The 27,649-nt window shown below is 40.0% G+C and overlaps 1 protein-coding gene across 1 annotated transcript in view; it reads right to left on the reverse strand.

Moving 5' to 3' along the window:
* Nucleotides 1–217: 217 nt before the first annotated feature.
* The window catches only part of Rab40 (RAS oncogene family member Rab40), a 53,314-nt gene continuing 25,882 nt past the window's right edge, over nucleotides 218–27,649 (reverse strand). The window contains exons 3-5 of the mRNA XM_053773553.2: nucleotides 18,054–18,276; nucleotides 8,336–8,478; nucleotides 218–837 (exon numbers count right to left, since the gene is read on the reverse strand). Coding sequence (XP_053629528.1) covers nucleotides 739–837; nucleotides 8,336–8,478; nucleotides 18,054–18,276 — 465 coding nt within the window. The 3' untranslated portion in view covers nucleotides 218–738. The remainder of the gene's footprint in view (nucleotides 838–8,335; nucleotides 8,479–18,053; nucleotides 18,277–27,649) is intronic.

The following is a 27,649-nucleotide window of genomic DNA, read 5'->3' on the forward strand; positions in this document are numbered from 1 at the left end:
CAAAAAACAGTTTTCTCACAAAACTATTGCATTATTAGTCAATTTCTCCACAAAACTTCTTCCTTTTCATCAATTATATCTCATTCTCAACAGCAGAACTAAAATGTGTAAACACATTTACATAACACATTCAGAATGATGGAAGTTATTTTACTAGCTGATACAAGCACCAACTCGGCAACTTCATTCACAACATTGGAGGATGGTGAAAAGTCGATTCTGCACTTAAATTAATACTGCATGAATTTCATATTATGCAAAATAAAGTTTATAAAATTATAATATAAATATGTTACACAATTCATGTGAATGATTCTATCTTTTGCCAAACAAAACCATTCTGAGCATCATAATAAAGTGGTATCCATCAAAATCAAAATACATTCAAAACTTCAACTAAAAATATACATTACATATAATATTTTCAAAGTACTCTAGTGAAATGAACACAATGTGTAATTATCTGTTTTATGCTGTAGCACTTACTTGTGCACTAAAGATTAAAAACAGTGGAAATACTTTTTTAAGAATTATTACCACAACTTACGGTATTTTTTTTACACATCACTAGAGAAAGATGACCAATTAAATGTATATAGTATCCATCTACAGAATAGAATAAGTTTGCAAAGACAAGATTTTTATAGACTACTGTGAATTAACAGCACTTGACAGTGATTCCTACATGTTTGCAAGGGCTGGCAGCAGTTGATGGTAAATCATAGGTGGTGAAGGTGACTAGCAAATAGTGCACGTTGAAGTGTTGACACAAGATGTTGTAGTGTCCCCTGGGATCATCAGGTGCTTCTTTTTGTGTTTATCTGTTAATGGAATCCCCTGAACAAAAGAAAAAATTATTACTGTATATATATTTTAATACTTTTCAGTACTTATAAAAAATATGAACTAGATACACATCAGCAGTTTCCTACCAAGGAAGGAAAATACATTTACCACCACTTGTTCTCTGGCTGTCTTTCCATTAGTGCATTAACATCCTAATTCAACTGATAGACAGCCATAACATCTAAACCCATCCTTCACTACATCAAATCCCAAAGTTCACTTGTCTGTACTTACTCTGATCTAACATGCTCACACTTCATTTCTTGATGCTCAAGACTTGAATTCAAAAAAACTTCACACCTTTTTCAACCATTTCTGGGACGTTCCTTACACCACTTTACATCCACTCAAGATTTATATGCCCTTCTTATCAACATATCTTACTCCACCTTCTTTTTAACCCTTAAATGGTCCAAACGTATACAGTGGACCCCCGGTTTACGATCAGCTCCCAATGCGACCAATTATGTAAGTGTATTTATGTAAGTGCGTTTGTATGTGTATGTTTGGGGGTCTGAAATGGACTAATCTAATTCACAATATTCCTTATGGGAACAAATTCGGTCAGTACTGGCACCTGAACATACTTCTGGAATGAAATAATATCGTAAACCGGGGGTCCACTGTATATACGTTTTTTCAACATTTGAAAGCATGTAAAAAAAATGTAGATCATCTTTTTTTTTCATTTGAAAATGTGTAAAAAACTTATCTACATTTGTTTTTTTGTTATGTTCGAAAATATGTAAAAAAAGTAGATCTACGTTTGGAGCACTACGGATTTGAACGTCGATCTGTTTGGACCGTTTAAGGGTTAAATGATGCTACCTGAATTATATGTCATACATCTTGGTTGGAGGGAGGGGGTAAAGGAGGTTTTGTGGGCGAGAGGCTTGGATTTCCAGCAAGCATGCGTGAGCATGTTATATAGGAGTGAATGGAGATGAATGGCTTTTGGGACCTGACGAGCTGTTGGAGTGTAAGCAGGGTAATATTTTGTGAAGGGATTCAGGGAAACCGGTTATTTTTATATAGCCGGACTTGAGTCCTGGAAATGGCACAACCAATGAGTCGTCCAAACTAGCACTTGCAGCTGTCGTTAGTGGCAGGCTGCAAGTCAAATGTAATGCGATTTTATCACTCAAGAAGGCCTTTGTTGTCGTCTGTACAGACGACACAGAGGCTGAGAAACTACTTACCACTACTGCTGCTACCACTCTATGAGACCAGGGATTTCTTGTCTTGACTTCCCCAGCACTGAGGGCCAGGAGAACTGTGTTCCTCAAGCGACTCGACAACCTTATCACTGTACAGGCCACTGAAGAAATCAAGTCATCTATCGAAGCAAAGAACCCATGGGCCAAGGTGGACTTCATTACTAAAATACCCAATGCTTCATCCATACTGAAGGTGACCTTCAGTGACATCAACATGGCAGCCAGAGCTCTCGCTGCGGGCCTGGCTATTCACTACTTCCACATCAACCCAGCCTTCATCGAAGCAGAGAAATTCCAACATATCTCACAGTGCTATAATTGTTACTCATACTTACACACCACAAATGATTGTCCTATCAAGGACAAGAAGTTCTGCTCCACCTGTGGCCGTGAGGGTCATGACTTCAAGAATTGCACTACTGCTTCACCACCTAAATGCTTGAACTGCAAGAATGACCACCATACTCTTGCTGCCAGGTGCCCTACCAGAAGAGACATACTCAAGAAAAAACAACAACAACAAAAGAAACCCAACCCACAAGCAACCACATATTCTGCTATTGCCAAGCTTCAAGCAGACACTACCAAGATACTACAAGCCACACAAGCTGCTCCCACCACTTCCCTGCCAGCACCTACTGCCGACTCCACCAAGATTCTTTATTGCATTATTAATGCTCATGTACAGAATGCAGCTGAGCCTGGTTCCTTCAACACCACCATCAATGAACTTTTCAAACTAAATAATATGTCTGGCCTCACATTCCCTGCATCACTGAGATCCTATAATCTACTGCAAATATTACCAGCATCACCGCTGCTCCACCGCTGTCACAACCTCCACTAGACACAGAGATGGACCAATCAGAGACCACTGAGATGTCGGCAAACCCCACCAATGAGAGTCCACTACCGCTTGCATCCATTGCTAGAGCAACTGACCAGTCGGAAATCTCGCCTTCACCAGTTCAGCCACCAGCCAAGAAAGCAAAAACACAAGAAACTGCGGATGCACCTCACGGTGCCACTGACACTGACACTGCTGCACCACAAGTCCGATGCCTGAAGGGTGTACACTTCTACACAACCAAGCAGTATAAGAACAGAATGCTGTCTTCAGAAATCCATCAGCACCTCCAGGACTGAACAGTCAAGTATACCTACGACCAAACTGTTACATACACCACTGCAGACATGACCAGACTACTCACTGCCAACACCCAACACCTTGTGGAAGTCGAGTACACCTCAAAGAGGAATTTCAGGATGCTTCAGAATGGGGACCTTGAAGACAGTACCCTCCTCTAGCACGACTACCCATGACCATTCACCATGAAGATAAGTTTCCCCAGCACTTTGCTGTCCGCTAAAGCTGGGGTGTGGCTCCAATCGACCCTGTAACTGCTGCCTCTGCCCGACTGCGCTTCTCTTCGGGGAAGTCAGCGCAAGATAGAAGACGACGTCACCCCCCACCCGGGGGGCCACTGTCGGGTCACCATCTGGAGAAGACCTGGGCCGGAAGTACCGGATCATCAACATGAATGAATGAATGAAAATGAACACCAACACACGACACTCCACACAGGAGAGCACAGCGCTAGCATGATCGACACCATGCCCTGCCCTTCTAGGGCAGGGTTGGTGCCAGAGCCCAAGTTTGCAGCTCACAAGATGAGGGGAGTAGTTGTGCCTCCTCCCATGGGAGACTTGGGTCTCAGACACTCTCTAGACAGGAAGCCAGTGCCGGGCCACCACTTGGAAGGGCCCGGGCCGGGAGAATACCGGCGAATCTTTAACAACAACAACAGAGAAACCAGTTAGCCAGACTTGAGTCCTGGAAATGGGAAGTACAATGCCTGCACTTTAGAGAAGGGGTTTGGGATATTGGCAGATCAGTGACTATCTAAACTGTTGTACCTCAGTGCCTCTGCAAAGACAGTGATTATGTATGAGTGATGGTGAAAGTGTTGAATAATAATGAAAGTTTTTTCTGTCTTTTTGGGTTTTTCTTTCTTTTGGTTCACCCTGCCTCGGTGGGAAACAGCCAACATGTTACACTTACACTCTTACTTACACACACTTACACACACACTTACACACACACTTACACACACACACACACACACACACACACACACACACACACACACACACACACACACACACACACACACACACACACACACACACACACACACACACACATGCACACACAAAATCTTTCTGGGTGTCAGGCCATGCCTTACACCTACACTATGGATTAATTAATTTTTTCCACACCCCTCAACACTCCAGCTACCTTCCTTCAGTCTACAATTCAGCTTATCTTTTATAGACATCCACTCCCGAATACAGTATCTGAATACATTCACTTCATCCATACTCCTCCCTCCAGCCTGACATTCAGTCTTTCATTGCTTAAACTTCTTATTCTGATCACCTCACACTTATGTTTTATTCTCAGATTCCTTTGTTTACACACCATCCCAAACTACTACACCTAACCTCTGCAACTTTTTTGAATCTTCCAAAAGCACTGTGCCATCAGCAAAAAAACTGTGAAACCTCTTTTACATAAGATTCGATACCTTTCAAGCCTGCACCTATCTCCCCATCACTTAAGCATTCAATTGTTTAATCTCCAGATATATAAATACATTAGGCAATCATGGTGACATCACAAACTCCTGCCTAATGCCATATTTTACTGGAAAAGATTACTCTGTTCTCATGCACACCCTAATATGAAACTTCTGTAAGACAACAATGATTTTTTTTTTAACACGTTGGCCGTTTCTCACCGAGGCAGGGTAACCCAAAAAGAAAGAAAAAACCCAAAAAGGTAGTAGGTTGGTAGACAGCAACCACCCAGGGAGATACTACTGTACTGCCAAGTGAGTGTAAAACAGAAGCCTGTATTCGTTTTACGTGATGGTAGAATTGCTGGTGTCTTTTTTTTTGTCTCGTAAACATGCAAGATTTCAGGTACGTCTTGCTACTTCTACTTACACTTAGGTCACACTACACATGCATGTACATGTTTATGTATACACACACTCATCTGAGTTTTCTTTGATTTTATCTTAATTCTTGTTCCTTTTCCTTTCATATCCATGGGGAAGTGGAATAAGAATCTTTCCTCCGTAAACCACGCGTCTTGTAAAAGTCAACTAAAATGCCGGGAGCAATGAGCTGTATCCCAGCAAGGCAGGGTAGAGCAAAAAGAAAAATGAAAGTTTCTCTTTTTAAATTGAGTAATATATACACAGGAGAAGGGGTTACTTGCCCCTTACTCCCAGAATTTTAGCTGCCTCCAATGACATGCATGACTTATGGAGGAAGAATTTTGTTCCACTTCCCTATGAAGATAAGTGGAAATAAACCATGAACCACTAGAAAATAGAAGATAGCCCAGAGGGGTGTCTATATATATGCCTGTACACTTATGCATTTTGTGACCTAAGCATAAATAGAAGCAGCAAGACATACCTGAAACCTTGCATGTATTCTTCTTTCAACACACCAGCCGTATCACACAGAGGCGGGGTGGCCCAAAAGGAAAAATGTAAGTTTCTCCTTTCACATTTAGTAATATATACAGGAGAAAGGGTTACTAGCCCCTTGCTCCCAGCATTTTAGTCGCCTCTTATGACACGCATGGCTTACAGAGGAAGAATTCTGTTACACTTCCCCATGGAGATAAGAGGAAATAAGAGTAAGAATTATTATTATTTTTTATATTAACATACTGGCCGATTCCCACCAAGGCAGGGTGGCCCAAAAAAGGAAAACTTTCACCATCATTTACTCCATCACTGTCTTGCCAGAAGGGTGCTTTACACTACAGTTTTTAAACTGCAACATTAACACCCCTCCCTCAGAGTGCAGGCACTGTACTTCCCATCTCCAGGACTCAAGTCCGGCCTGCCGGATTCCCTGAATCCCTTCATAAATGTTACTTTGCTCACACTCCAACAGCACGTCAAGTATTAAAAACCATTTGTCTCCATTCACTCCTATCAAACACGCTCATGTATGCCCGCTGGAAGTCCAAGCCCCTCGCACACAAAACCTCCTTTACCCCCTCTCTCCAACCTTTCCTAGGCTGACCCCTACCCCGCCTTCCTTCCACTACAGACTGATACACCCTTGAAATCATTCTGTTTTGCTCCATTCTCTCTCCATGTCCGAACCACCTCAACAACCCTTCCTCAGCCCTCTGGACAACAGTTTTGGTAATCCCGCACCTCCTCCTAACTTCCAAACTACGAATTCTCTGCATTATATTCACACCACACATTGCTCTCAGACTTGACATCTCCACTGCCTCCAGCCTTCTCCTCGCTGCAACATTCATCACCCATGCTTCACACCCATATAAGAGCGTTGGTAAAACTATACTCTCATACATTCCCCTCTTTGCCTCCAAGGACAAAGTTCTTTATCTCCACAGACTCCTAAGTGCACCGCTCACCCTTTTCCCCTCACCAATTCTATGATTCACCTCATCTTTCATAGACCCATCCGCTGACACGTCCACTCCCAAATATCTGAATACATTCACCTCCTCCATACTCTCTCCCTCCAATCTGATATCCAATCTTTCATCACCTAATCTTTTTGTTATCCTCATAACCTTACTCTTTCCTGTATTCACTTTTAATTTTCTTCTTTTGCATACCCTACCAAATTCATCCACCAACCTCTGCAACTTCTCTTCAAAATCTCCCAAGAGCACAGTGTCATCAGCAAAGAGCAACTGTGACAACTCCCACTTTATGTGTGATTCTTTATCTTTTAACTCCACGCCTCTTGCCAAGACCCTCGCATTTACTTCTCTTACAACCCCATCCATAAATATAATAAACAAACACGGTGACATCACACATCCTTGTCTAAGGCCTATTTTTACTGGGAAATAATCTCCCTCTTTCCTACATACTCTAACCTGAGCCTCACTATCCTCGTAAAAACTCTTCACTGCTTTCAGTAACCTACCATACACCTGCAACATCTGTCACATTGCCCCCCTATCCATCCTGTCATATGCCCTTTCTAAATCCATAAATGCCACAAAAACCTCTTTAGCCTTATCTAAATACTGTTCACTTATATGTTTCACTGTAAACACCTGGTCTACACACCCCCTACCTTTCCTAAAGCCTCCTTGTTCATCTGCTATCCTATTCTCCGTCTTACTCTTAATTCTTTCAATAATAACTCTACCATACACTTTACCAGGTATACTCAACAGACTTCTCCCCCAATAATTTTTGAACTCTCTTTTGTCCCCTTTGCCTTTATACAAAGGAACTATGCATGCTCTCTGCCAATCCCTAGGTACCTTACCCTCTTCCATACATTTATTAAATAATAGCACCAACCACTCCAAAACTATATCGCCATCTGCTTTTAACATTTCTATCTTTATCCCATCAATCCCAGCTGCCTTACCCCCTTTCATTTTACCTACTGCCTCACGAACTTCCTCCAAACTCACAAATGGCTAGAAAGAAAATAGAAGAAAACCCAGAGGGGTGTGTATATATATGCTTGTACATGTATGTGTAGTGTGACCTAAGTGTAAGTAGAAGTAGCAAGACGTACCTGAAATCTTGCATGTTCATGAGACAGAAAAAAGGACGCCAGCAATCCTACCATCATGTAAAACAATTACAGGCTTTCATTTTACACTCACTTGGCAGGACAGTAGTACCTCCCTAGGCGGTTGCTGTCTACCAGCCTACTACCTAGGAAATTACTAAATGTAAAGAGAAAAATGTGATTTTTTGAGTCAGCCCTTACTTAGTGGGAAATGGCCGGTGTTATAAATAATAATAATAATCTTTAAATACTGACAGGGCTATGTACTCTCATTTGCAACAGCAAAAATATTCAAAATAAAATAATGAACAATGTACTATAATTTTATTTTCATAAACACTTTGAAAATACAAAACTGAATCAAAACTGACATTGTTTCATAATGTACACATAATTAATTTTAGCCCACTCCTACTAAACATATGCAAAATCAGTTTTAATTTACTGACTTTTAATTAAAATCAATGATTGATATTGCTTTCATTATGTTCAGATAGATTTTTGCCGATTTACTGCATATACAAGTTTACCACCAGTCTCTAAACGCAAGACATGCAAGGCAACATTTTAGCACACTACCATATGGAAAGACCAATAAAATCAATCATTAACAATTTCCACCTGTATGAGCCACTTACATGACCCTACAAGTCAAACATTCTACTAACCTGTCTGAGTCGGGTGGTGTGGTTGTGAATAGTATAACTTTTGAGATGTGACTTGATAGGCTGTGGAAGTGGCAGATGTTCAATCCCATACACAGTAGTTGTTGCTACAATGGCACGACTGCATAATTCTTGCAGCGTTAGCACTGCAGGATTAAAAGAAATTGTTTAAACAATGAATGTACTGTATTAATATTACAATCCAAGGGAAGCACTAAACCCTTATGGGTCATGCAGTGCCTAGAGAACAGGAGATAATCAGGCGTGATCCAAGAAGAAAATGGGTAGCTCCAATGCCTTGGATCAAAAGTCCTTCAGCATCAAGACACTTCCCTTGAAGGTAATGTACTGAATTGCACTAAGAATCTTGAGAAATATTAATGAAGAGATCAGTACTCATAAGAACATAAGAAAGAATGAACACTGCAACAGGCCTACTGACCCATGCGGAGCAGGTCCATGCCCCCCCCCTCCCCCCAGATTAACCCAATGACCCACCCTCCCCGGATTAGCCCAATGACCCACCCAGTCTGGTCACCTCCACTCAAGGAAGGAGCATGGCGCCAGATCCAGCAGCACAAGCTAGTCAGGTCCAACTTATACCCACCCACACCCACTCATGTATTTATCCAACCTATTTTTAAAACTACACAACGTTTTAGCCTGAATAACTGTACTCGGGAGCTTGTTCCACTTGTCCACAACTCTATTACCAAACCAGTGCTTTCCTATATCCTTCCTGAATCTGAATTTTTCCAACTTGAAACCACTGTTGCGAGTCCTGTCTTGGCTGGAAATTTTCAGCACGCCATTTACATCCCCTTCATTTATTCCTGTTTTCCATTTATACACCTCGATCATATCCCCCCTAATTCTACGCCTTTTGAGAGAGTGCAGATTCAGGGCCCTCAGTCTATCCTCATAGGGAAGATTTCTGATACATGGGATCATCTTTGTCATCCTCCTCTGTACGTTTTCCAGAGCATTTACATATATCCATTCTGTAATACGGTGACCAGAACTGAGCAGCATAGTCTAACTGAGGCCTAACCAAGGATATACAGAGTTGAAGAACAACCTGAGGACTTCTACTCATGGTCGTGGTTGTTACAGTGTGTTACCAGAAACCTTTTTGTTTTTATCTCTAGGTTATACATTGAACACTTGCAGATGTAAGAAAATTATCAAAACTACAAGACAAAAATGCTGACTTTGAAAGCTCACTTTGTCTGAACCGACTGTGATACCTGCCTGATATGAAATGGTTGAGAGTGAAGAAGAAATAGTGTGGGCTGAGAGACTCTTGAGACACTAGGTTTATGTCTGACTCGAGTAAACTGCTACTTAAAACAGATAATCATTACAAGCAGTGTTTCCTCATTTTTTTCCAGTCATATGCAGATGAAAACAATATTTACACAAGTGTGGAAGCAATATACACATGTGGGCTATCAGTAATAACTGAATATGAAGCATAAATGCCATGTGTGTAGTAACCATAGCCCATAGGCAAAGAAGAATGACTAATGTACAGCAACAAATAATTATAAAAAAACATACCAGTCAATGAAATACAAACAAGTCACAGATTCAATGTTGCCAATCACTGAGACTGCACTGTACACCTGCATGGCACATCCACACAGGTGTGCAGCTTAAAAGGAACACAGATTAATCGTGCCACACATTCATTTCCCATAAGGGCTCCAAGGAAGAAGACACAGCCTTTCCATTGTGGTACAAACTAAGATGCAATGCTGATTCTCATAACTGCAAAATCTCCACCCAAATTTCTAAGTGCAGCCAATTCCATTACTCAAGTAACGCTAGACAGTTTTCTAAATCCAACACCACAACGAATCTAAGACCACTCTCCTCCACTCACTGCTGAATATTCAGGTCCCAAGTTCTATATACTGAACCTTCTATATATTTCTTCCTTGGACACCACTGTCCATCCACTCAACATTTATACTCTCTCTTAAACAAGCTACAGTGGAACCTCGGCTTACGAATGCCCCACCATGCGAATTTTTCAGGATACGAACCATCGTTCGGTCAATTTTTTGCTTCTGGATACGAAGGAAATTTCAAGTTGCGAACTTACCCCCTCGAGGGAGGTTCCTTAAATAAGTTAATAAATAAAATAGTTATTTCTTTGCAAAGGTTACAATATGTGCTTACATATAATATGATTGGAGCAAAGAAAGCCACTATCAAGCTGAGGTATTTCGGGCAGACTTAACCTAATATACTAATAGACTACTTAACTCTAGACAGGTGAAAAGTGTACTAGCAGTGGTTACCAATGTTTTGCTGATGGTGGCGCCAACTACTGACAGCCTTTTGAAGTTTCTCCTTACTGTTATTATTAATATTATTACTTCTTTCTTCTTTCAACACACCGGCCATATCCCACTGAGGCGGGGTGGCCCAAAAGGAAAAACGAGTTTCTCCATTTACATTTAGTAATATATCCAGGAGAAGAGGTTACTAGCCCCTTGCTCCCAGCATTTTAGTCGCCTCTTACAACACGCATGGCTTATGGAGGAAGAATTCTGTTCCACTTCCCCATGGAGATAAGAGGAAGTAAACAAGAACTAGAAAGAAAATAGAAGAAAACCCAGAGGGGTATGCATATATATGCTTGTACATGTATATGCAGTGTGACCTAAGTGTATGTTGAAGTATCAAGACGTACCTGAAATCTTGCATGTTTATGAAACAGAAAAAAGGACACCAGCAATCCTACCATCATGTAAAACAATTACAGGCTTTCGTTTTACACACTTGGCAGGACGGTAGTACCTCCCTGGACGGTTGCTGTCTACCAACCTACTACCTAGAATTATTATTATTACTATCATACTGTATCATTAGAAGAAAGTAGTAGTAGTAGTAGTAGTAATAGTAGTAGTAGTAGTAGTAGTAGTAGTAGTAGTAGTAGTAGTAGTAGTAGTAGTAGTAGTAGTAGTAGTAGTAGTAGTAGTAGTAGTAGTAGTAGTAGTAGTAGTAGTAGTAGTAGTAGTAGTAGTAGTAGTAGTAGTAGTAGTAGTAGTAGTAGTAGTAGTAGTAGTAGTAATAGTAGTAGTAGTAGTAGTAGTAACGTGGTGAGGGGCTCTTTATCTAGGGAATTGAATCTGTGCTCCAGGTCCATAATATTTAGTGAAGGGATTCAGGGAAACCATTTATTTTTATATAGCCAGACTCGAGTCCTGGAAATGGGAAGTACAATGCCTGCATTTTAAAGGAGAGGTTTGGGATATTGGTGGTTTGGAGGGATATGTATCTTTATACGTATATGCTTCTAAACTGTTGTGTTCTGAGCACCTCTGCAAAAAGAGTTATAATGTGTTAGTGAGGTGAAAGTGTTGAATGATGATGAAAGTATTTTCTTTTTGGGGATTTTTTTTCTTTTTGGGTCACCCTGCCTCAGTGGGAGATGGCCGACTTGTTAAAAAAAAAGAAGTAATAATACAATAATAATAATTATAATAATAATACTATGTAGGTACTGTGTATAATTTAGTTAGACAGCACCACCACAATGCTCACCAGTGCACATGTGGTTATGGAGCTACCCTCGCAGTTCAAGGAATTCTTGCGATTTCCTTATGTTTCGTGCAGTTAATTCGCCAATTTTCTTTCTTCTAATCATGGGTCCTAAGGAAGCAAGTGCAAAGGACAGTGCCGAGAAGAAAAAGAGGATGATTTTCATGGAATTAAAGCAAGAAATGATTAATAAGCACAGACTAGGTACAAGGGTTGAGGACTTGGCGAGTTGAGTAGAGTGGAACCTCAAAAATTGAGCGTATCACATATCACACGTTTCGAAAATAGGACCATTTTTTCGGACAAACTGTGTCCCTATTATCGAACGCGCCCCAATTTTCGGACCACCAGGTATGGGACCTGTCTGCCGCCCACTCTGTCTGCGTCCCCGCGCAGGCGCCGTGAGTAGTCTAGCTTTGTTTATGCTTGAGTGAACACTAACCTGCGCTCTCATTCATGCATTTTACGATTATTTCGTTGTGTTTAGTGCTTGTGGGACTATGAAATAAGCTGCCATGGGCCCAAAAAAAACTTGCTAGTGGTACCCCTGTGGTAAAGAAAGTGAGAAACACCATAGATGTGAAGAAGGAAATAATACAGAAGTATGAGAGAGGTGTGAGACTTGTTGAGCTTGCCAGGATGTATGGGAAAAACAAGTCGGCCATCGGTTTTATCCTGTCAAAGAAAGAACAAATCAAGGAAGCTGATGCTGCGAAAGGTGTTAATATAGGGAGTGGATGAGGTGCCTTCTTCAAAGATTAAGGAGATTTGTGCCAAGTGGAATGATGTCCAAATGTTTGTGAAGAAGTACCACCCTGAGCAAGCTGAAACAAGCCATCTTTGCAACAAGTTCAGTGACAGAACCATGTCCCATTTTAGGGAAATGTTAGAGAGACGCCAGAAACAGAGGACTGTGGACAGTTATTTTGCGAGACAGAGGTCCAGTGACTCTCAAGCTGGTCCTAGTAGCATTAAAAGACAGAGAAGGGAAGTAACTCCAGAGAGGGCTTTACCTGAAGTCCTCATGGAGGGGGATTCTCCTTCCAAACACTAACCCCAACTCCCTCTCACCTCCTTCCTATCTTCCAGATGCCATCACCAATCTTCAATATAGGTAAGTAAAAATGTTATTTTATATGTATTACTATACATAATTAAAAACTATAGTATTTGTTGTATGTAAAACTGTAATTAATCTCTACAAAATGTATTTTTTGTGTGAATATTTTTGGGTTTCTGGAACGGATTAATTGTATTTCCATTATTTCTTATGGGAAATATTGCTTCGGGAATATTGCTTATGGGAAATATTGCTCCTGGAACGGATTAAGTTCGATTTTTGAGGTTCCGCAGTACAAACATAGCCCCTCTACTATATGTACCTATGGGTTTAGCACTTCCCCATGATTACAATAATAAAATACTAATAATAATAATAATAATCTACTATATGTGCAATACTAAAGCAGGAGTGTATAAAGGCTATAGCACCAGCAAAGGGCATTACAATAATTGTTGACATGGTTGACGGAGAAACAGCTCACAGGACACACATAGTGTAGCAAGATAAACATAAAAATTGTACATAGCAGTCCTTCAGAAAAGTGTGAACTCCTGACAGGATATGCCGCTCTGCATTTCTTCTCCAAGATATGTAAATGTCGTGTGTACACCAGATCTAATTCAGTTAGCCTACACCAATAACCTGCCCACAGAAGAGAGGAGCCTACGACGACATTTCAGTCCGACTTGGACCATTTACAAAGTCACACTAACGAAAAGGAGAGCAGGATGGGTATATATAGGCAGGTGGTGGTGGTAGTAGTAGTAGTGGTGGTGGTGGTGGTGGTGGTGGTGGTGGTGGTGGTGGTGGTGGTGGCAGTAGTGGAGGTGGAAGGTAGTAGTAGTGTATCGTTCCAGTCAACGTATTGTGCCTTTTTTTGTTATTCAGTTAGCCTCACAAACTCTGTTTTCTCTTATAACACCTCTGACATTTTCATAGCTAGAATGTTCGACCACAATCCTCCTCCCTCTGCTGTCCACATAATGACATATTTTATTCATTCAAGGAAAATTGGCCCAGCATACGAACAAATCAGGATACGAACAAGTCCACGGAACGGATTAAGTTTGTAAGCCGAGATTTCAATGTATTATGGTTCATTTTTTTCTGAATAAATAAACCATCTCAACAAAGTTGCTGTTGCCACTACAGTTTTTTTTTTTTTAACATGTTGGCTGTCTCCCACAAAGGCAGTGTGACCCCAGATACGACAATTCAGATGTCCCTACAAACAGAAATATCCCGAACTCTGCCTTTAGAGTACAGGCACTGCACTTCCCACCTCCAGGACTCAAATTCCAGCTAGCTGGTTTCCCTAAATCCCTTCACAAAATATTACCTTGCTCATACTCCAACAGCATGTCAAGTCCCAAAAATCATTTGTCACTCCTATCAAATAAACTCTCACCTGCTTAGTGTTATGTCCAAGCCCCTTGGACATTATTATTTTTATTAGGTTTTCAATATTTTTTTAACACAATAGCAGTCTCCCACCAATGCAGGAGGACCCAAAAAAAAGGAGAAACTCTTCTGCCATCATTCATTCAATCACTGTCTTGCCCGAAGCATGCCAACGTCATATCTTGGATAACTTTCTAAACTGTAACATCTCCACCCCTCCTTCAGAGTGCAGGCACCACCTCCAGGTTCATGTCTAACTTACCAGTTTCCTTGAATTTCCTCATAAATATAACACAAGCCTGTTGGATATCCAAGTCCCTATTACTCGAAGCCTCCCTTAGCCCTTCCTTCCAACCTTTCCTGGGAGGACCCCTATCCATCTTGCCTCTAACCCAGATTTATATGCCCTCTTAGTCTTTCTATTTTGCTCCATCTTCTCTATATGTCCAAACCACCTCAACAACCTCTCCTCTGCCCTTTGAATAATACTCTTAGTAACCCCACACCTTCTTTTAATCTCCAAGCTGTGAAATCTTTGCATAACACCACATTCACAACCCACATTACCCTTTAATATGTATCCACTGCCTCCAACCTTTACCTCACTGCAGTGTTTAAAACCTAATCCTCATGCCCACATAAGAGTGTTACTACCACTATACTCTGATACATTCCCTTTTTTGCCTTCATGGATAAGGTTCTGTCTCCACAGAGACTTCAAATCTGTGGTACACCTCATTTTTCATAGACCCACCTGCCAATAAATCCACCCCTGAATGTCTCAATACATTTGCTTCCTCCACACTCCCTCCCTCCAATCTAACATCCAATCCTCATTGCCTTAGTTACTTTTTTTTTACTCTCATTACCTTGCTCTTTGCTATGCTCATTTTTAATTTTTCTTTTACATGCCCTTCCAAATTTATTAATCAACCTTTGCAATGAAGGAGTTGTATCATCAGCAAAAAGCAACTGTGACAACTCCTGCTTTGTATTAGATTCATTATCTTTTAATCCCAGGCCACACATTCTTATTATTATTACATCAATAGGGCAGAGCCCAACCTGTAGAGGTGAAACCATAGTGCCTGGGGAATAAAAGGCATTCGGGTTTGATCCAAGGAAGTGGAGAAAAGTTGCTTCTTGGATGAAAAACCCTTCATTGCCATGGTGTCTGACCATGATGAATAAGCCACAAACTGCCTGCAGTTTGCCTCTCAAGCTTATATTCTATCCAGTCCCCATAGACAATATGAACCTAGTCTTATAAAGTATGAAATGTGATAATGAAAATGTTATCCTCCTGCTCTTTCTCAGCAATACTCTGATGAAGTGTTAAAAATTGTCAATAGCTAAAAGGACAATGGAAGATTCTAATGACAGAGCTAATTAGTAGGAAGACTTATTCAAATGAAGGGAAGACATGCAGAAGGAGTGATAGATACACGTACATGTACTGGACTCATTGCATGTGACTGTATTTTGGGAAACAGCAGGATGACTGCTATCAACTATAAGAAAATGTCCAGTTACATTACAGGTGACCCGCAGGCCTGGTCTTACAACAACCAGGAATGAGAGACAATATGAATAAAAATTAAAAACTCTCCATGCCCACAGAAAGTGTATTGCATATACTAATGGCCTGGGGGAAAAAAAAAAAACACATACAAGTAACCATTAGCCCTTTCACTGTCGGTCCCATAATATTATGGCTTGCAAGCCAGTGTCGGTCCCGTAATACCATGCCAAAATTCTAGAAGCTTCAGAAAACTGGTAGGTCTACATGTGAGAGAATGGGTCTGTGTGTGCAGTATGAAAATAATCTGGGAGGCTGCAGTGCATTGTGGGAATGCCAATTCAGTACGCCTTGTTCACGATGCCTAGCAATAAGGAACACCTCACTCCCCAGTGAATCTGGGACTCTTCTCTTCCCAAGTGATAGTCCTAACACAGAAGGAAGTGTCAGTGAAGATGAATTTCATGGTTTTGAGGAGTTTGTGACCGAAAGCAATGCCCAGGATACCAGATACAGACAGTGAAAAGGGAAGACAGCGTGGGTGGTAGGGAAGGCAGCGTGGATGGTGGGGAAGATGGTGTGGGCAGGGAAGACAGCGTGTAAGTTTATTCAGGTATAAACAAATAGTTACACAGATTATTATACACAGCAGCATGTGTAGATTACTTAAGATAACCCAAACAAGTCAAAGTGACTTATTTCTAGTGTGGGTGGTGAGGAAGGCAACATGGGTGGTGGGAAAGGGAGAGTGGGTGGTGGGAAAGGCAGCGTGGGTGGTGGGGAAGGCAGCGTGGGTGGTGGGGAAGGCAGCGTGGATGGTGGGGAAGGCAGTGTGGATGGTGGGGAAGGCAGCATGGATGGTGGGGAAGGCAGTGTGGATGGTGGGGAAGGCAGCGTGGATGGTGGGGAAGATGGTGTGGGTGTGGAAGACAGCATGGGTGGTTGGGAAGATGGGGTGTAAGAAAGTTTATTCAGGTATACACGAATACAGTTATATAGATTATCATACATAGCAGCATATGTGTAGATTACCTAGGATAACCCAAAAAAAAGTCAAAGTGATGTATTTCCAGCATGACTGGTAGGGAAGGCAGCATGGGTGGTGGGGAAGACAGAGTGGGTTTGTGTAAACAAGTTTTGTAAACAATATAATGATAATATTTGTGTGGTTATTGTGTTGCATATGAGTGGATATACAGTGGTACCTCGAGTTTCGAATAGCTCCCAACTCGAACAATTATGTAAGTGTATTTTTCTAAGTGCTTTTGTAAGTGTATTTTTGGGGGTCTGAAACAGACTAATCTAATTTACATTATTCTTTGTGAGAACAAATTAGTTTGGTATCGGCACTCAAACAGCCTTCTGGAACGAATTAAGTCATAACTCGAGGTACCACTGTGTATACATTATGCATTATACAGTGGAACCTCAAATATAGAACTTTCTTCGGTCCAGAAGGCTGTTCAAGTGTCGCTACCAAACGAATTTATTCTCATCAGGAATAATGTAAATTAGATTAGTCCATTTCAGACCTTCAAAAATACACTTATAAAAGCACTTACAAAAATACACTTACATAATTGGTCGAGTTGGGAGCAGTTCGATTTTTGAGGTTCCACTGTATTGGTCTCATAGGCCACAAAAGTTACTTGAAAAAATAAAATATTAGAAAAGAAAAAATAGAATAAAAGTAAAAATAATAATACTGAGTGAGCGGCAGTTGCCAATGTTCCCGTAAGCGGTTCACTTTCTGTCAACTTCACACCTCTATATCTCAGTAACTACTGATCGCTAAAAAAAAGAAATTTCTTTTATAACATGTAGAAAATTATTCTTAAGATTTTCGTAAGAACAAATTTTTTTTTTAAATATTTTTCGACACTGAGAGCAAGTTTGTAAGTAGAGGTCTTGACAGTGAAAAGGTTAAATAGCCTAGCAGCAATCACAAGGCTTAAAGTGTGTGTATCCAGATGCAATAATCAATCTCATATCTTTAAAGGATCATAAAACCTTTTAAAAGGGTTTAATTTGTTTTACATAGCAAACTGTCGATACATTAAGAAAGACACTGATATAGTACACACAATTTTTTTTTTTTTGGAAGAAAAATCAAGTATACAAGTTTCAATTGAAAACTTAAACCAACAAATTCCTGGGATAAAAATAAACCTTTACCACCTCCTCACCTTTATTTGCTCTCCACAGTCGTTCCATGCCATTGCGTTTAAGAGCCAATCTAGACAGCTCCGTGAAGCTTTCTACAATGTTAAAGTCACACAGAGGACTAACTTCAAACAGATTCACATGATTCTTGGCAGCATACTGTTCTGCTTGACTCTGGCTTACTTGTCTCTTGAATGCCAAATGAAGCCGATTACCTATTAATACCTTGGGAACACCAGGAGCATGCTGAAAAAATAATATACACTATACTGTATATACCTATAACTCACTCACTGTGTGTGTGTACTCGCCTATATGTGGTTGCAGGGGTCGATTCACAGCGTGCGTGTGTGTGTGTGTGTGTGTGTGTGTGTGTGTGTGTGTGTGTGTGTGTGTGTGTGTGTGTGTGTGTGTGTGTGTGTGTGTGTGTGTGTGTGTGTGTGTGTACGTGCGTGCGCACATGCACATGTGTGATTTATATATATATATATATACACAATTACACATATGCATGTACATGCATGCATGGACTGCTGATGCAGGAAACAGTTGAAATAGTCAAATCTGAGGAGACCTGTGACTTCTAAGTAAATTTATAAACATTATCTAATCAATAGACAGGTGTAAGCAGTTGTTAAGCTGAGAAAGGGAGAAGCAGTAAGCAGCTTGGAATCTGGATGGCATAGGAGTAGGGATTAGAGAGAGGTGAAATACTAAGAGAAAGATTTCAACAGACAAAGACAGATGAGAGTATATAAATAAAAGAGAGGTGAGAAGTTAACCAGATCTCCTTTTATACAGTACTCTGTAAATGGAATCAAATACAAAATGGGAATTGACACAGTTACTTTTTTGCTGATGATACTGTGCTTATGGGAGATTCTAAAGAAGAATTGCAAAGGTTAGTGGATGAGTCTGGGAGTGTGTGTAAAGGTAGAAAGTTGAAAGTGAACATAGAAAAGAGTAAGGTGATGAGGGTATCAAATGATTTAGATAAAGAAAAATTGGATATCAAATTGGGGAGGAGGAGTATGGAAGAAGTGAATGTTTTCAGATACTTGGGAGTTGACGTGTCAGCGGATGGATTTATGAAGGATGAGGTTAATCATAGAATTGATGAGGGAAAAAAGGCGAGTGGTGCATTGAGGTATATGTGGAGTCAAAAAACGTTATCTATGGAGGCAAAGAAGGGAATGTATGAAAGTATAGTAGTACCAACACTCTTATATGGGTGTGAAGCTTGGGTTGTAAATGCAGCATCGAGGAGGCGGTTGGAGGCAGTGGAGATGTCCTGTCTAAGGGCAATGTGTGGTGTAAATATTATGCAGAAAATTCGGAGTGTGGAAATTAGGAGAAGGTGTGGAGTTAATAAAAGTATTAGTCAGAGGGCTGAAGAGGGGTTGTTGAGGTGGTTTGGTCATTTAGAGAGAATGGATCAAAGTAGAATGATATGGAGAGCATTTAAATCTGTAGGAGAAGGAAGGCGGGGTAGAGGTCATCCTCGAAAAGGTTGGAAGGAAGGGGTAAGGGAGGTTTTGTGGTCGAGGGGCTTGGACTTCCAGCAGGCGTGCATGAGCGTGTTCGATAGGAGTGAATGGAGACAAATGGTATTTGGGATCTGACGATCTGTTGGAGTGTGAGCAGGGTAATATTTAGTGAAGGAATTCAGGGAAACCGGTTATTTTTATATAGCCGGACTTGAGTCCTGGAAATGGGAAGTACAATGCCTGCACTCTAAAGGAGGGGTTTCGGGATATTAGCAGTTTGGAGGGATATGTTGTGTATCTTTATACGTATATGCTGCTAAACTGTTGTGTTCTGAGCACCTCTGCAGAAACAGTGATTATGTGTGAGTGAGGTGAAAGTGTTGAATGATGATGAAAGTATTTTCTTTTTTGGGGATTTTCTTTCTTTTTGGGTCACCCTGCCTCGGTGGGAGACGGCCGACTTGTTAAAAAAAAAAAATTCTTTTCATGTGTTATTTGCTCAAGATAAACAAAACAAATTTAACCAATCACAGTATGTGTTAATCTTTCCATAATGCAAAAATGCAAAAGAGAATATTTTTTCACAATTTGAACAAAAAATAGGGAATCATGGAGTAGACAGAGCTAATCCAAAGACCACAGAAACATTCATATACTGTACAGTAATGCATTTCACTCTCAATATACTTAGTGAAATCAGTTTCAGAATGGGCTTACCACAAGTCATAAAAAGGAAAAATTAAGGAAAACAAGAACAGTGTGTACTATAAAGGTTAGATATATGAAAAGAACAAGTTAGACAAGTACATATGACAATTTTCCTTGAAGGATTTTATGCTTTAGCTATCCTCATGAGGTATATTCACAAGGAAATCCAAGTATCAGCAATATACAGTAAAATTATTATTACTGTAGTTATTATTAACAAGTTGTAAAATGTAGTGCATGTGATATACCTGAATTGCATAAAGCAGGATTAGTGAACCATTCAAGAACTTTAAAAGTAAAGAGAACAGATACATGAGAGTGACTGGTTCAAAGTTGAAGCTGGAGTGAGTGATGTAACAAAGTGATCCAACATCTAAACTTAACCTTTTTAGTGTCAGTCCTGTTGTATCATGGCTTTCAAGCCAGTGTTGGTCCAGTAGTATGATGCCATAAGTTCTGCTCACTCGGATAAGCTGTAAGTGGTAAATTTGGGCACCTAGATATGAGAGAATGGGTCTATGCAGTAAGTGTACACCATATGTGTGGTTGTATTCTCAGTTTCTTGGTCTCATTTAATAGAATGGAAGATTTATTACAGAAATAGATATGATTTTGATTAATTTCAGAACTGTAAGTAGCTTGAAATTGAGCTCAAAGTAGCAGAAATGTTCGATTTTTGCCGATATTCCAGAATACACACAAATGATGTCGCTTGTCCAATATGCATCCAGCTGGCCAGTCTAATATGCATTTAGGAATGCACCTACATTATGTATATAATTATTACAATAATGCAGTAGTCTGCATAAAAGCAAATGTTCTATTTTTTGTGTGAATAAAAATTTGAAATGAAAAGTAAGCTTAATATAAGAGGGGCCTGGAGATGTGACTAAGGAGCAGAGGAAATGTTTATTTAGTGCCAGGAATGTATCTACACTGTTTATTCTGGATCCTATTTTCAAAGTGGCAAATGTTGAATTTTATGTGAAACCGGCCAAATTACCAATTTCTGATGACTTTATTGGGTACCGAAATAGGTAAATGGGCAGTTTCTGGAACTCACTCGATAAAATAGAAGGAATACTAGTGAAATAGATACGAGTTTGGTCAACTGGAACAATAGAATTGGCCAAAAATAAAACAAAGCGGGCAAAATTGCCTATGCATAAATATCACCGAGACCTCTAACTTTGTGAGAGCATAATTCCGTAAATTTTCAATCAAATTTCATACTTTTGGTTTCATTACCTTCAGAAAAAGATTTTTTATCATTTCATAAGATAATTTTTTTTTTTTTAATTCTTTGACCCTGGGAGCAAGTTTGCCAGCAGGGGTTGCGACACTGAAAGGATTGACGAAAGATGAGAAATCAATATACAGCCTCTCCTCACTTACCAACTTATTTGTTTACCGACAACTCGGAATTACAACGGGCTCTCTGATGAGTAGTTATTGTATAATGTACAAGAACTTGGGTCATGAATGGGCAGCGTAGTGTCTCAGCGTCAAGCATCTCAATCTCCTTCCTACAGCCACTCAGTATACTAGCTTTCACAGTCTCCAAGACTACATATTTGTACAAATTTACTGTTGTTTTTTTCTCTTGGAAGAGGAAAAACAACAGGAAAATGGAAGAAGTACAAAAGAAGTTCATTGTAAAGGGGTTAATGATGCATCTCAGCATCAAGCAATCTCCAAGACTACATATTTCATCTATAAATTTGTACTTTATTGTGCATCCCACAGTAGAAGACAGAGTTAGAAATGCAGCAGCATTTGGAAGAGAAAAACAAGAGGAAAATGGAAGAAGTACAAAAGAAGTTCACAGTAAAGAGGTTAGCTGGTGTGTTCGTATATGTGTTTACATTCTCGGTGTATCATGGCAGGTTAAGAAGTGATTAAACTCAGTGAACAAGGTATGTTGATGGTAATAATCATATAATAATAATAATAATAAAAATAATCGCTCTGGAGTGCTTTAACCCGTAAACGGCCCAAACATATACAGTGGACCCCCGGTTAACGATTTTAATCCGTGCAAGAGGGCTCATCGTTATGCGAAATAATCGTTATGCAAATGAATTTTCCCCATAAGAAATAATGGAAATAAAATTAATCCGTGCAAGACGCCCAAAAGTATGAAAAAAATTTTTTTTTACCACATGAAATGTTAATTTTAATACACACAAACTGAAAAAGGCATGCACAATTACATGACACTTACTTTTATTGAAGATCTGGTGATGATTGATGGGATGGGAGGAGGGGAGAGCATTATCTTCTTACTGTTTAGAAGGGGAATCCCCTTCCATTACGACTTGAGGTAGCAAGTCCTTTTCCGGGGTTACTTCCCTTCTTCTTTTAATGCCACTAGGACCAGCTTGAGAGTCACTGGACCTCTGTCGCACAACAAATCTGTCCATAGAGCTCTGTACCTCCCGTTCCTTTACGATTTGTCTAAAATGGGCCACAACATTGTCATTGAAATAGTCACCAGCACGGCTTGCAACAGCTGTGTCAGGGTGATTTTCATCTATAAAGGTTTGCAGTTCAACCCACTGTGCACACATTTCCTTAATCTTTGAAGTAGGCACAATGGATTCCACAACTGGCATAGGCTTCTCAGGGTTAGCCCCAAACCCTTCAAAATCTTTCTTAATTTCCATACTAATTCTCACCCTTTTTACCACAGGGTTGGCACTAGAAGCTTTCTTGGGGCCCATGGTCACTTATTTTCCAGAAACAGCACCGAAAACACTGTAATAATACGAAATATTTCGAGTGTATGCTTGGATGTTACCGCGGAGGCTGGCTGGTAAACAATGGGACGGCCGGCACATGTGAGGCTGGCTGAGGGCACATTGGACGCGTCTCGGACGAAAATCGGTAAGCGGGTTTTTAATCGGTATGCGCGGCAAAAATTTTGCGATAAAAGTAATCGGTATGCGGAAAAATCGCTATGTGATGCCATCGTTATGCGGGGGTCCACTGTATATACGTTTTTACCGCTAGTGCCCCAAACGTATATATACATTTTTTCTGTCATACATTCAACATTGCCACAATAAGCCTGAGTCGCCTAGACATGAGAGAATGGGTGTGTGCACTTGCTGTGTGCCATATTAAAATACTGTAATTAGGGATGCCTGGATACCATATGCTCTTTTTTCCTATTAAAAAAAAAAACGATTATTTTTCTCTCAAAAAAGTTGGGGCACTACGGGAGAGAATGTATATAGTACATGTTTGGACCGTTTACGGGTTAAATGTCAGCTAACAAACCTATACGAAATACGTATGACATTTAAAATGATCCAGAGTGATTATTTATTATATTTTTATAATTATTATAAATTATTATTATTATAAATTATTATTATTATAAATTATTATTATTATAAATTATTATTATTATAAATTATTACAGTGGACCCTTGGTTATCGGTGCCATAATCCGTTCCAGAAGGTTGGCCCAAAACCAAAATGGCCTAAAACCAAAATAATATTTCCCATAAGAATTAATGTAAATGCAATTAATCCATTCCAGACACACAAAAACATTAACAAAAAATACATTTTTTAACCCTTTCAGGGTTTCGGCTGTACTAGTACGGCTTACGCCCCAGGGTTTTTGACGTACTAGTATGCCTAAATTTTAGCGCCCTCAAATCTAGCGAGAGAAAGCTGGTAGGCCTACATATGAAAGAATAGGTATATGTGGTCAGTGTGCACAGTATAAAAAAAATCCTGCAGCACACAGTGCGTAATGAGAAAAAAAAAACTTTGACCGTGTTTTTGGATTAAAACAGCAACTTTACACTGTATTTTCGTATGGTATTTATTGTTGTATTCTAGTTTTCCTGGTCTCATTTTATAGAATAGAAGACATATTACAGGAATTGAGATGATTTTGACTGGTTTTACAATATAAAGTACCTGGAAATTGAGCTCAAAGTAGAAGAAATGTTCGATTTTTACCAAAGTTCAAAAGTAAACAAATCATGCCAAGCGTCCAATACACGTCAACTGGCGAGTCTAATATTCTTTCACAAGTGCGCTGATATTATTTATACCATTTCTACGCTAATGCAGTAGTCTGCATAACAGTAAATCTTCTATTTTTTGTAAGAATAAAAATTCAAAGTGGAAAGCCAAAGAAATATAAGAGGGGCCTGGGGATGTGACTAACGAACAGAGAACTTGTTATTTTAGTGCCAGGAATGTCTTTCTTGTTTATTCTGGACCCTATTCGGAAACTGGCATCTTTTGAAATTTGTGTAAAATTGGCAAAATTGCTAAATTCTGACCACTTTATTGGAAAGCTGAAATCAGTAAATGGGTGGTTTCTTGTACTCATTCGAAAGAAAAAATGGAGTTCTAGCGAAATAGTTATGATTTTTGTCGACTAGTACATTGGAATTGGCCAAAAATAGGGCTCAAAGTGGGCAAAATCGCCGATGCGTAAACATTGTCGAGTCCACTAACTTCGCGAGAGCATAATTCTGTAAGTTTTCCATCAAATTTCATACTTTTGGTGTCATTATGATTGCGAAAAGATTCTCTATCTTTTCATAAGAATTTTTTTTTTTTTTTAAATTTGGCGACCCTGAGAACAAGTTTCGGAGAGGGCATGGGGACCCTGAAAGGGTTAAAGATTAATTATAGTTTTACATACACAAAACAATGAGAACTAAATAAAATAAATTAATGAACATTTAAATCACTATTACATACCTTTATTGAAGACTCTTGTTGGCTTATAGAAGACGGGGAGGAGGAGAGAGGGAGGACTGATTAGTGTTTGGAAGGGGAATCCCCCTCCATAAGGACTTCAGGTATCAAAGCCCTCTCTGCGGCTACTTCCCTCCCTGCCTGCTACACTTCCTGCCTGCCTGTTACACTCCTTGCCTCCCTTCCACACTCCCTGTTTCCCTGCTACACTCCCTGCCTCCCTGCTACACTCCCTCCCTCCATGCTACACTCCCTGCCTCCCTTCCATACTCCCTGTTTCCCTGCTATACTCCCTGCTTCCCTGCTAAACCCCCTCTCTCCATGATACACTTCCTGCCTCCCCACTACACTCCCTGCCTGCCTGCCTGCCTGCTACACTCCCTGCCTGCCTGTTAAACTCCCTTTTGCAACATTAGCTTCCTTGATTTCTACTTTCTTTGCCAGGATGGAAGTGATTGTTGATTTGGATTTTACATACATCTTGGCAAGTTCTAGCACTCTAACACCACTCTCATACTTTTCAACAACGTCTTTCTTAAATTCCATCGTGTTTCTCATTTTCTGTATCAAAGGAACTTTACTTGGAAATTTGGGCCCATGGTTACTTATTTCACAGTTGCACTCAATCAAAAACCACAAAAAACAATGGATTATAATGAAATGTTTAGATGAATGAGCAGAAGTTTTCTCACATGCCCAGACACACAGCCAGACTGACTCACGAACGTGAGCGGCTGGCGGGCGGGTGGACGTGTCCAATACAGCCGATAAGCGAAATGATGGCCAACCAGAATATAATTTTGGCCAAAAAACGGGCGATAACTGAGTTGGCCGATATCCGGAACAGCTGATAACCGAGGGTCCACTGTATTATAAATTATTGTAGTAGGTTGGTAGACAGCAACCACCCAGGGAAGTACTACCGTCCTGCCAGATGACTGTGAAACAGAAACCTGTAACTGTTTTGTATGATGGTAGGATTGCTGGTTTCTTTTTCTGTCTCATAAACACGCTAGATAACAGGGATATCTTGCTACTCCTACTTACACTTTGGTCACACTTCACAGACATGCACATGCATATATATATATATATATATATATATATATACATACATCTAGGTTTTTCTCCTTTTTCTAAATAGCTCTTGTTCTTCTTTATTTCTTCTACTGTCCATGGGGAAGTGGAAAAGAATCTTTCCTCCATAAGCCATGCGTGTCGTATGAGGCGACTAAAATGCCGGGAGCAATGGGCTAGTAACCCCTTCTCCTGTAGACATTTACTAAAAAAGAGAAGAAGAAAAACTTTATAAAACTGGGATGCTTGAATGTGCGTGGATGTAGTGCGGATGACAAGAAACAGATGACTGCTGATGTTATGAATGAAAAGAAGTTGGATGTCCTGGCCCTAAGCGAAACAAAGCTGAAGGGGGTAGGGGAGTTTCAGTGGGGGGAAATAAATGGGATTAAATCTGGAGTATCTGAGAGAGTTAGAGCAAAGAAAGGGGTAGCAGTAATGTTGAAGGATCAGTTATGGAAGGAGAAAAGAGAATATGAATGTGTATATTCAAGAATTATGTGGATTAAAGTAAAGGTTGGATGCGAAAAGTGGGTCATAATAAGCGTGTATGCACCTGGAGAAGAGAGAAATGTAGAGGAGAGAGAGAGATTTTGGGAGATGTTAAGTGAATGTATAGGAGCCTTTGAACCAAGTGAGAGAGTAATTGTGGTAGGAGAAACTTTTAGAGGGGGTGTGGTAGGTAAGTTTGGGGTGCCAGGTGTAAATGATAATGGGAGCCCTTTGATTGAACTTTGTATAGAAAGGGGTTTAGTTATAGGTAATACATATTTTAAGAAAAAGAGGATAAATAAGTATACAAGATATGATGTAGGGCAAAATGACAGTAGTTTGTTGGATTATGTATTGGTAGATAAAAGACTGTTGAGTAGACTTCAGGATGTACATGTTTATAGAGGGGCCACAGATATATCAGATCACTTTCTAGTTGTAGCTACACTGAGAGTAAAAGGTAGATGGGATACAAGGAGAATAGAAGCATCAGGGAAGAGAGAGATGAAGGTTTATAAACTAAAAGAGGAGGCAGTTAGGGTAAGATATAAACAGCTATTGGAGGATAGATGGGCAAATGAGAGCATAGGCAATGGGGTCGAAGAGGTATGGGGTAGGTTTAAAAATGTAGTGTTAGAGTGTTCAGCAGAAGTTTGTGGTTACAGGAAAGTGGGTACGGGAGGGAAGAGGAGCGATTGGTGGAATGATGATGTAAAGAGAGTAGTAAGGGAGAAAAAGTTAGCATATGAGAAGTTTTTACAAAGTAGAAGTGATGCAAGGAGGGAAGAGTATATGGAGAAAAAGAGAGAGGTTAAGAGAGTGGTGAAGCAATGTAAAAAGAGAGCAAATGAGAGAGTGGGTGAGATGTTATCAACAAATTTTGTTGAAAATAAAAAAAAGTTTTGGAGTGAGATTAACAAGTTAAGGAAGCCTAGAGAACAAATGGATTAGTCAGTTAAAAATAGGAGAGGAGAGTTATTAAATGGAGAGTTAGAGGTATTGGGAAGATGGAGGGAATATTTTGAGGAATTGTTAAATGTTGATGAAGATAGGGAAGCTGTGATTTCGTGTATAGGGCAAGGAGGAATAACATCTTGCAGGAGTGAGGAAGAGCCAGTTGTGAG

This window comes from Cherax quadricarinatus, chromosome 12 (genome assembly GCF_038502225.1).
Source record: "Cherax quadricarinatus isolate ZL_2023a chromosome 12, ASM3850222v1, whole genome shotgun sequence".
Lineage (NCBI taxonomy): Eukaryota > Metazoa > Arthropoda > Malacostraca > Decapoda > Parastacidae > Cherax > Cherax quadricarinatus.